At 41.1% G+C, this 12,272-nt stretch overlaps 1 protein-coding gene across 2 annotated transcripts in view; it reads right to left on the reverse strand.

The window, feature by feature from the left end:
• ADAM22 (ADAM metallopeptidase domain 22) overlaps positions 1 to 12,272 on the reverse strand; it is a 1,118,190-nt gene that overhangs the window by 823,827 nt on the left and 282,091 nt on the right. For both annotated transcript variants that reach the window (XM_069211564.1, XM_069211563.1), the window contains exon 4: positions 10,412 to 10,478. In XM_069211564.1, coding sequence (XP_069067665.1) covers positions 10,412 to 10,478 — 67 coding nt within the window. The remainder of the gene's footprint in view (positions 1 to 10,411; positions 10,479 to 12,272) is intronic.

Raw genomic sequence — 12,272 nt, forward strand, 5'->3', positions numbered from 1 at the left:
CCAGGGGAAAGTAACACTCCTACCGTGACAGTCCGGCTGCGTTCGCATCCAATTGTCGAAGGCACGGTGCTGCGTGAAAAGCGATTTCCAAGTTCCTCCAGTTGTGAGAACCACGCGCACTCAACTGGCGTGCCAGCCGTATCGCGTACCGGAGACCACGTTAAAATAAATCTTCAACAGATGGACTGATGGCCATCTGACGGCTGCACCGATCCCGTTGTTTAGATCCCAATTATTGAAACAAAATCATATCCAGCAAGCTCAGATTCAGTTCATTGAATTTATTTCTTATGCGGGTAACACAGAGTCCTGAAATAAAATGTCAACGCGTTTCGGCAGAACGCCTTCTACTGGACAAATCCGGCTAACAAGCCGGCATCATCTAAATACATGTTAAAATCCCTCGTTTATTTCCATAACATCCTAGTGTGATTTAAAGCGGTGGCGACCTTAAAACATGCAAAAACCTATGCTTCAAAATTTTAAATCTACAATTAATACATGAATCACATACACCCATTTAGATAATTTAAACATAGATATCTTATATATGTCACATGGATGTCCCAAATAAATAATACATATCATGAATTCATTTTTATACAAATCGTTGGTTAGCTATTCTGTACATAATAATCCACGTTAATCCATCATTGAGACCACTGTTATCAGTTATTCTGGTCAACCTACCATAAATCAAATTGGTCAAGTATTTTTTAAGTATATTTTTTTCAGGTTATGTTTTTATGGAATGTGTTCTTCTCTACAGGTATATAAATATTTATGATTTTCTCAATTCATAAACACAATCAGTTTATCACAAATCTTATAAATATTGTAAAATGTTGTAAAATAATATAAATGGTTTGTTATAACAAATTGATTAGTTATAAAAAATTGATTAGTTATAAGAAATTAATTTATCATAAAAAATTCCTCAATATTTTAACACAGTCAACAACATAACTCTCAATACTTTTATAATTTAGATATATTAGATCATGTTCATCATTAAGTTCATATTCAAAACCTATTCTATATCATCAATGCGATCTCATATTAATAACAAATTGCAGTATCTAGATAAACTTCAGTGAAATATGATCTCGTATTGTAGTTACCCAATTTACCATTAACTTACAATTTAATTTCCAATGTATGACCAATAAGTACCTTACACCACAATCATATTTAGTTATATCATGGTACATAAATACATATCTGATACCTGTATATTGTAGATTAAATCTTCTATATCCTAATCTATATAATAGGTAGCTCTATAGATGCATGTAATCAATATGAGGGTTATATACAGAACTCTGCAGTGCTTTTAAAACTGCTTCACTGCTACAAATCCAGCCCACACTAACAAAAGCGGCCCCCACCCTTTCAGTCTCCCCAGGAAACATTCGATGCTCGGTACAGCCAGTCCGGCCTTGATGACACTTCACTTGGGAAGGTGTGCCATTTTAATCAAATCCCAGGTTTACTTGACCTTAGTAAATCTGAGATTGCATCAGATTCCATGGGTGGATTCATGGGAACGCCCAAGCTCCACCCATGGAACACCTTCTCAATGCAGAGTAACACAGATCCATTCAAGGTACCTTTGCGTGGCTTACTAAATTTCACTTAAGCCCTTGGGTTGCTTTGCGTGATGCAAGGGCAACACAAGGGCTTAGTAAATCTGGCCGCAAAATACTTTGTACTATACACAGAAAGAGAGAAGCATATCACCCCACACTTCCTCCCGATACAGACACCATTAAACACAAAAGGTGGGGGAGGAAGAGACAGGTGTATTTTAAGTGCCACCCCATCCAGAAGAAATTGTGTTGGTTTAGTTATCTGGGGATTCCCCTCTTATGGAAGAGGTAGTCTCACACACTCAATTGTGTCATGCTTCATCTTTAACCACCTCTCACCACCCTAGTAGGACAGTGTCACCAGGGCGGACTCAACCTCTCAGTAGGCCTAAACTGGACGGAGCTCTTAAATAAATGTTACTGGATAATAGTGGGATCCAGATCAGATATAAATACCTAATGGACTACCGATAAATTCTACCTTTAATAATGTTATCCACGGGTTTGGTTAAAAACGTATCGACGATGGCTGTGAGTATAATGACTCGCCCTGTCTTCAGAAAGCCAACATGTTTCTGCTCTCACTCTGAGCCTGTTCTGGTCTGAGGCATTCTTCAGGGCTTAGGAGCTCTTCTCATGAGAGATGAACTAACACCTTTCCTACAGTTGGAACATAAAAAAGCACTCTAGTCCTACCTGAGTGGAAACATAATCATCTAGGCACCCTAAACTTTAGGGCTACAGGATGGGGTCTGGAATAGGGACGATGTCCTTTACTGTCAAACATTTGTCAAAAGGTCCATTGTATGGAGTCACCTGATGGATACCGCTCCCAGCTGCTTGCACCAAAATACTTTCTACAGGATATGGATGATCGGATAAAGAAAGACACAGATCAGTATACAGGAACACAAGAACTCAGGGCCTAGCAGACAAAGAGTCTTATTACAAGGTTGGCGGTCCTAGCGGTGGCAGTCAGACAGGCGCAACTGTGGCGGTCTGACCGCCACATTACAACCCTGGTAAGAGGACCCACCAGGAGACCCCTCTTCCCGCAGGAAGATTGTTTCCGATGGGGTGATGGCAGTCGGAGTTGTAACCAGCCAGGGCAGCACTGAACTCAGTGCTGCCTGGCTGATTACAACCTCACTTTCTGCCAGCCTTTTCATGGCGGGACCCCACCATGAAAGGGCTGGTGGAATGCCAGTGCCGGGAACCACAGCGGGGCCCTTGCCCAGCACTGTTGGAATGTACACTGTCTGGAGTGCTAGGATATTGGCCTTGCTACCTTAAAGGAGCAGAGGCCCATATCCTAGCACTGTTTCTGCCTGGCAGGAACGCGTATTACAATATTCCTGATGGTCAGCCCGGTGGGAACATTGTAATAAGCTTGGGTGGACGCCACCGGTATGAGAGTGACGTCCTCCCCACGGCTTTAGCAGTCTGCTTTTACGACCGCCAAATTCGTAATGATGCCCAAAGACAAGAAGGGCATAAGAGGCAGACAAAAGTGAACATGACCAGTGCTACACAAAGACTTGGAGCAAGGGAACCAGGATTTAGAACATGGATACCTAGATACCAAGACATAAGAAGAACACAGTAAAGGTCACATGAAACACTGGGGCTCATTTACATTGTCATTGCATCATGGGGTCTAATGAAAAAAGAAATGTACACCAGAAAGGGAGCCATTAACTAATGATTGCACAGGTAAGACGCATCAGAACAGCGAAGCAAATTTTGTATTGTTTGCGGTTAAGTACAAAAAGGAGCGTCTGAATTAACCGCTATATGTGCACACAGGAGGAAAGACTGAGAACTTTGGGGTCTCATATGCAAGGCCTGGGCTCTCTAAAACACTTGCAATTTGTTAGAGTTAGTTAGCTATTGTATTCGTTTTTGGGGAAAAATTGTAAAAAAAAATAATGAATTGAACTCCGATTCAAAAAGGGCACCATGAGCAAGTGTGTTAAAATTCCCAAAGAAAAGGAAACTCAAACCATGCTGGTAGCACAGTTTGCTACAGACGCAAAACAAATATGTCATATAAAGGCAAAATAAAGAACGCATGGTGAAGAAAGTAATAAAATGCCCCTACTTAAGTGCAAGCCTAACCGTGTTTCAAAAGCTGGATTCAGACACAAGTAAACTGAACAGGAGGGCGTCATTCGAGACAGCCCTAGAAATGGGTGCGCACTTTCAGGGCCAGACTAGCCGTATCATTTTTATAAGGAAAGGAAGGGTAAAACAGCGCATGCCCCTGTCACTGATCCTTCTAATGCCACTATCAGTGTAGGATGTGCAGTACAAAACATATCTCGTATTTCCAACCTCATAATTAAGAGTTATTTTTTGATTACCGTAACAAAGTTTTGCTATAAATCTATCGCCATAAACATCATGTTCAGCACATAAACATTACATAATTATCCTTTTCAGCCTCGCTCGGTTTAGGGTCCTAATTAGTGACCCAGTTTGAAAGAACGCTCTGAACTTTGATCAGCTCCTACTTTAAGTGTCAAAAAGTTATTCAGCTTGTCCATGTAAAGTACTTTATACACTCCAAATGTATGACTTATTTAGTGGCTTTGATTTTAAATCCCTATACTTTACAGGGATTTGTGGTTAATTCACAGATTTTCCATCATTCTTGTTAAATTCGGGGTTGATCCACTGGGTGGCCTAATCTCGGTATGATTTCCTTTCCTCCATCCAGTTGGTCTCTGAGCATTCACATCAGTGCATTGATATAATGATAGTCTTAAAACTACTTGTGTATCACACTCCATCATAGAGTTATTACACTGCAGGTGCTACACTGAGGTGACCACTACATTGAGAGGCTTGGCACATCTGACCCCAAAACACTTTGTACAGGGCATGGACGATTGGATACAGAAATACACAGATGGGGCACAGGAACACAAGAACTCAGGCTGCAGTACATCGTGTACCCCACTACACCGAGGTACACCAGTGTACCTGGACCATTCCTCCTCAGGTTGGCAGATGCCTTGTTTGTGACATACAGAACAACTGCCCGACGGAATCAGCCCTCAATGGCTCCTTTGTGGAGGGAGATTTTATTTGCTGTTCAAAAAGCGCCTGGATTTGTTTCTTTTTTATTCCCCAGCGCGCAATCAAGTATGTAAAGCACAGGATTTCGCAGGATCAAAGGTGCGGTGACAGCGAGATGTAAAGGTGACATGAAGTGCAGCCACCTGGGCAACACTACACACTTTTATCCAGAACGTTTTTTCTATCACCTGGGAGCAGGCCACCTTACTTGGTTCTAGAGTGGTAAGGTCCATCCCTTTGTGCTAAGTGATAACATTTTTAAAGAAGCAATGTTGTTGAATCGTCGATTGCTCTGAATTGCCTTTCTTAAAATAGTTATTACTACCCTCTCTGTTTCTTTCCTAATTTCGCATTGAGAGGATGACTTCAGACAATGTAATTGCGATTTTTAAGCAATTGTGTGTGCGTGCGGGTTGCTAAGAAGCATTGCTCCAGATAATCTAAGCCCCATAGAGACGGGAATCTAAGAATAGTGGATCAGATCTGCCGAAGCCCAGAACAATAAAGACACGGTTTAGATTCTAGTTTCCTCATATAAAATTAAGATTGCCACATTTGAACAGCGTGTACTGTCTGTTAGGATGGAACAATAGGTCTAAACTGTCATTCCAAAAATACTGGCTGACCCAGAAGCAACAGGCGTTTCTGGGGACAACCCAGTACTATTGCTATGAGCCTGGAAGATTAGATTCTATCTGTAAGGAGAGATGGAGGAAACATGGGGGGGGGGGGGGGGAGGGGTGAGGTAGATGGTGAAACCAGTTTGCAATCAAAAATATTGTAGGGAAAAAAGTACACTGCAAAAATGTATCAAAAATGTTGTCTATTGTAAAAAATAGAAAGAAAAAAGTTGCAGCTACAAAAAATTGAAAATATCCTAACATGGGCCAAAGGCAAGTGTGCTAGGAGCAGGGGCAAGGGCTCCCTCAAGCTAAAGTAGAGAGAAGCATTTTCAGTGAGGTGGGACTAGTAAGGGCTTTTTAGAGTTCAGCAAAAGGGGTGGTTTGGGATTGTAAGGTTTCAGGCATGGGGACCCTAAAAGGTAACAAGATTTTTTAGGGTTCAGGGAAGGGCACCTCTAGATGGAAGGCAATAAGGGGCTTTTAGGTTCAAGAAAAGGTAGAATTAAAGGAAAGTCAGGGGCTTTAGGGTTCAGAGAAGGGTAGCATTAAGGGTAACTCATGGTTTTTAGGCTTCAGAGATGTTTAGTGTAAAAAGGTAGAAAGGGACATCGTGCGTACAAAACAATGGAATGTGACCTAGAGTAATTATCAGTGGATGAGATTAATTCAAGCATTCCACAGATCACATTTTATGGGTTTCTTATCTCTTCCCTGGGCATTTAGAAGCATAGCTGCGTGTGTGACTGGTATGCCTAAACATGGGTTCCATTCACACAATATTATAGATGCTGCATCTTGCTAATGCGGCTCAACAAGGCTGAAACTCAAATGCAGTTTCTTTTATTCGTGCCCAAGGGGACACGGCCTGGAGGATCGACCTGCTCCTACTGGAGCAGAACCAAAACTGATTTGTATAACGTTGTTCCCTATTTGGAGTGAGACAATGAACAAAATATGATGCTTTGGAATACAGCCGAAATTGACTATCTGAGGACAAGATTAATTCAAGCAGTCCTCCCATAATATATATTTTCTAAATGAGTTTTCCCAATGTACTTAGCACACAGTACTCAAATCTGGTAAGTTAGCCTTGCCTTTTTTGAGGTGGTGGCTCACTGTCTTGATTATCTTTCTGGCTAGAACTGTTAGTGGTGCCTGTAATTTGCCTGGTGTAGTACTGCACTATAGACATATACCCAACTCACAGTAGCTTTTGGTGGAGATGATTGTGAACCACAGACTTTTACTGGGTGTATAGTTTTGCCCTTTGACCTGCAGGGATATTGGCAGACCTGCACAAAGATCTTGCTCCATTAAATTTCACAACATGTGAAACACCTATTATCAACAGCAGGATTGAGCATCTGAGGTCCTGACAAGATCCAGGTTCTTACAGAATTCACAAATACTATTCATGTTACATTGCTATATATCAGGTGAAACCCCTGAAGAGAAAAAAAATCTTTCTTGGAGTCCGGGGCAATACATTTTGGGGTGGCCACCTAAAATAGTAATTCATATTGACTTTGGAAGGAGCAAAAGTTGACTGTATCTCCCTATAGTCTAATCAGTGATTTACAAGATGCACACAGATATTTGTATTGTTCATGTATTACCAAGAAAATAAATACCAGAAAGTACAGGTAAGGGAGCAATCACTGTTTGCTGTCAATTTTTGAGAATCAGAATTGAGGGTCTCCGTAGGCAAAACAAGAAAATACAGACAAGATCCAACCTTAAAAGACACACAGTATGCTATATATCCTCCCTAATGGGTCAATGTGACCCCTTTTATCCTATCCAGAGCTCTGTGGGCCTCCTGGCAGCTTCTTTGCCTTTGCACCCGTGTTCATAATGCAGCACTGGCATAGAGGCAAAGATATTCCCTCATTTGCATGGGGCCACATCCACAAGCAACACCACTAGCTACACTCCCACCAGACACACCAATAGACCACAGGCCTCAGGGAAACAAAAGAAAAGATGGACTCTATCTATCTATCTATCTATCTATCTATCTATCTATCTATCTATCTATCTATCTATCTCGTAAAAGTGCACTCACAGATGACACAACCACAATAATCAGTAACAAACTGGCACAGAGAGCTAAAATACCCGATTAAGACCATATAAAACAAATTGGGAACAAACAAAATACAATAAAATACAAATAAATAGAACAATTTATAACAAGAAAGCTCCCAGAAAACCTTGTTAAGTGATAACAAATACTCACAGTGGGAGTGTTTAAAAAAAGATAACGTGCTTCTTTAGGCATTGTTATAAAGTATCTTGAAAACACAGAATGCACATTACTTTTCTGCAAGTAAAAGAGGCCAGGATAGAAAAAAGTACGTGATTTGAATCCTGTGTGTCAGCTCCACAATATTGACAGCACACAGATATCTGTGACAGGCATATTAAGCCATTACACTACACATACTACACACTTGAATAAAAAAAATGACTGAAGAACCAAGTGTATTTTCATTTGTACCACCTGGAAAATGGCCTGGTGGCAACTGTTATTAGCTCGGTACCATTATAAAAGGTATGCTGCAATGCTATTAATCATATTCTACGTCTCCCATAACAAACACTTCCTCTTTTCTGTCCTGTTGCTCCCCATCCATCTTTCTGCCGATGTACTCATGTGGGGACATTGAGATATTGTTTCCACATAAAACAATTGCTTTTGTCACAGTTTATTGAAAAGTATACACTAGTGTGTCCCCCACAGGACAGTTTCACATACTGCAGTACTGCCTTTTACAGGAAGAGCCACCCCTCCTCCTCTCCATCGCTTAAAAAATGTTCCTTCCTGGCTTCTGCAAAACACATCCACTGCAGAGAAAATATCACAAGGTTATTATTAGACCTTGGTGCCTTCAATGTAATATTAAGATTGATAACTTTAATCTCGTATGTTGTCAGTTGATGTACTGAGTCATATTTAGAGCACTGTCCATGTCAATTAGGTCCGAATGTACCTTTATGTAATGGTCCTGGAAAAACGCCATGTCCGTGGCATATGGTGAATTTTCTGCCACTGTACATGTGCTCTATGCGGTTATCCTAGTACTGTAGCTGTAGCTTTCCTGTATGTCCATTGGACATGGCGTATATTTCTGTTAAAGACCACAACTCTAGGTTGGGTGGCAGGTTCACCACCATATTTGTTGTGGGCACCAACCCAGGGCAGCCCCAAAAGTAGGACTGATGTAGGCTTCACCATAAGGTTATCCATAGTCTACAGTCCTCTAATTAGGTCGGCAGAACAGAAGGAGGAGCGGAGTGAAAAACAGCTGTTTTGTTTCTTTTTGGCACAACTTGTGTTAACAATCACCTTTAAATCACACTCATGGTGTGAAATAATGAGCTCCAGAAATCATTGTGAGGGTGAAAAATCCAATGAAAGCAGGCATACGTTCACAGTTCAATCTTAATTTTATCTAAAGGCCTGATTATGAGTTCGGCAGACAGGATAACCCGTCTGCTGAACGACTGACGGTGAGGTTGCCGCCATACTGGCTACCTCCCTGCCAGGCCCATCACGACTTTACCGCTGGACTGATGGGTGGAAACCAAGGTTTCCGCCAGTCAGCCCAGCGGGAAAGTGTTGGTAGCATTGTCTCTGGCTCGTTATAGACCGGGCGGCAATGCTGCCACCCACAGGGTGTACCAGCACCCTCTCAATGCTCACTGTCTGCACAGCAGACAGTAAGAATTGCGCAGGTGCTGGGCTAGGGGGACCCTGCACTCCCTATGCCAAGTGCATGGGTAGTTCAGCGGCCCCCCTGTACCTACCTGCACCTGCTCTCTGTCAGCCTTTTCAAGGCGGTTTGACTGCCATGAAATGGCTGGTGGAGAACCAGGTCGTAATCAGCAGGGTGGCACTGAGTTCAGTGCCGCCCTGGCTGATTCTGACCTGGATCGCCGTCAGCCTGTCGGGAACATTGTTCCTGGCAGAGGTGGCAGTCATGTGGTGGTCTGACTGCCAAACTCTTAATTTGGAGGTCGGGCCGCCAAACAGGTGGCGGTCAGAACCGCCACCATGAGGCTGGTGGTCTCAAGACCACAAGCCTCGTAATGAGGCCCTACGTGTGGAGGGATGTTAACTTACATGCTCCTGCAATGAGGCAATTTCTGGGCTTTCTTTTTCAACAATTAACATTTCAACAGATCAAGAAGATAAATGAAAAACGTTGAAAGGCCTCTTTATCTTCCTAGATAATTGCATGACATAGTATTAGAGACAGCTGCAAACATATAGGGATCATTAAATACCCCCCCCCCACTCAGCATCAGGGAGACTATAATGAAAAGGACTATAATAGGTTTCTTACCACACACCAATTGGGAGTAGAGTATTCTAAAATGAATAGGGAAAAACATTTAAATTTTGGTCCTCTGTTTATTCTTCAGGTGTTTCACCTAACGTAGGAGAAATGTAAAAGGAATATTGTCTGTGCGATCTTGTCATGACCTAAGGTGCTCAACTTGCTGAGAGCAAAACTTTAAATGCATCCATGTGAAGGTGGCACTCTTTTTATTTCAGGTTGGTAGTCTCCTGATGAAATACATTCTACAACTAAAAATGTTAATCAGATCGTTGATATTAATTAAAGTTTGCTTCCGTGGCACTACATGAGGTGTTTATCAGTAAAGAGAGACTTTTTTATTAAGCAGAAGTGCCAAAAAATGCCACCAGAAGAAGAGTCATAGAACCAACCAGCAGTTATAACGTTACGTTTTATCATTACAAAATACTGTTTTGCTGAAAGGGGTCAAGTATGATAGTTATGTGGTATAGCTGTCTTGGTCCTCTGCCACACAGTTGTCTTCAATAAAGCTCCCATAATTCCAGTGGCCTCATGGTCAGTAAACTTATCAGCAGTATCCACATCAGTACACATTGTGTAGCTTTCAAGTTGTATTAGCCTAAGAATGTTAAGTTCGATTTAGGTATGTTCATGAGTGCTTGCATGTCCAGATGTAAAAGGGAATCACAGTACAAAACCGCAAACATTTCAGGCTTGCTTTGCTCAAAAATATTCAGGTTGTGGCATAAAATGAAAAGATATGTGCTACATGGAGTCAAAATTAAACCTTTACCTTTATTTCCACTGTCTTGCCTCCAGGCTCAATATGTCTTTCCAAGTAATCCGAAGATAGCAAATCACTGAAAAGATAAGAGGGGAGTTGTCAGTATAGCTGCAGTACTGGGAAATCCCTGCACTCACACACCACAAGCTCTATCCTATAATATATTGGCGTTGACAAGTTAGAACGGAGGATGTGACCACATAAACACAGGAGTTCTTCGCATCAAGACATGATTATTTCAAGAGCAGATTTTCAAGGACAAATTCCTACAGTCTGCCTCCAGCAACGCTGGGTATAAAGTGATCGCCTGGAATAGGTCCATTTGATCTGCAGCAAAAAAGAATGGCTCTGGGCCAAACTAATAAAGATCCTATAGTGACTATGTATGCATAAATGTCTCTTTATGTAAAGCTTGCATTATGGCACATGAGAAGCATCTGCTCCATTGCAGTGCTTCTGTGACTAGCGTAACGGGGATGACTCACGCCCAGTGTCGTCCAGTCCATATTACCCATAGACTTTAGCCCCAGGGCAGAAATTAGGCAAAGTGAAATGTGAATTGGTTCTCATGTTTTGCTGTGTTCAATAAGACAAAGAATAAAATAAATTAAGAGGTTATTTTTCAAGGTTTTGTGGATTGTTAAAAAGTCTATTTCTATTGTAAAACTATGTGTGAATAAAATATGTCATATCTGTTACTGAAATTGTTATACAATGTTTTCTGCAGCTTTCCTGGTTCTAAAACGTTCATGTAATATGGACTGGAGAGAAATGTGATTGCTCTTTTAATGTTAGATGATGAACAGTAATTGTGAACAACTGCATTCATTCCATTTGCTCCCAAGTGCAAGGCCTCTGCAATGACCCGTTGACTAACACCAAACCATTTTATTTTACCAATAAAACTGTATAAGGATTCTAGAGTCTGCACTACCAGAGTCATGAGATCTATTGTGCTCTATTCAAGACAAGAATAAAATCTACAGGATGTCAGTCATGGTAATTGGTCACTCTATCAATGTGAAAAATGTGAAGTTAAAATATCAATATTTTGCACGGCTAATTTCTTAGATACTTTCTAATATACTTCCCTTGAAATTGATTGAATTTTGTACAATGCTTAGTTCGTATTTTTGTTCTGCTAAACAGGTTAGACACTGCTTGTGCCCTGCCATATATATGGCAACTATTTTTGCTACTAACTTGCCATGGTTGACATTGTTTGTAATTGGTCTGGAAAGTGCATGTAAATGGTACTGGCCGCTTAACTGTAATATTCCTAGAATGCATGTGATGGAGGCGCGTTTCCTTTCTCATTTGGTGAACACCCTGTAATATGAGTACTAGCGCTGTCATTTAGCACTCCAGGCATGGGTGTTAAAAGTAAAAGCTGAGATTTCTCTACATTTGTAACACTAGATTTTACAGAGTGTAAGTCAGCTCTACTTTTGTCTTGCAAAGGTCAGCTGTGTACTCCTGAAAACATGAAATGTAAGCTGTACACACATTGACATTCAAAATAGGAACATAATTAGGTGCTATGTTACAAGTGCTCCGCTGCATCCATTAAAACATGTCTAGTTTTTCGAAAGCTTACTATCTGTTATACCTATTCACGAAATGAGTAGAAAATTAATTCCTGCAGCTGATAGATAATTAATAAAAATAAAAATCATTAGTTAGCAGGGAATTTTATTATATATGCCGCAAATATGTTTTCACATTTTCTGCCCTTCAATTAACCAGTCTGTGCCATTGGCCTAAATTATTTTCCGGAAGGGTTACAGGAATTGCGGCAAAAAAAGATGATAAATGGAATGCTTGAATTAATCTCAGCCTTTGGCAATCACTCTGGGCTGCATCCAAGACC

This window comes from Pleurodeles waltl, chromosome 10 (assembly GCF_031143425.1).
Source record: "Pleurodeles waltl isolate 20211129_DDA chromosome 10, aPleWal1.hap1.20221129, whole genome shotgun sequence".
Taxonomy (NCBI): domain Eukaryota; kingdom Metazoa; phylum Chordata; class Amphibia; order Caudata; family Salamandridae; genus Pleurodeles; species Pleurodeles waltl.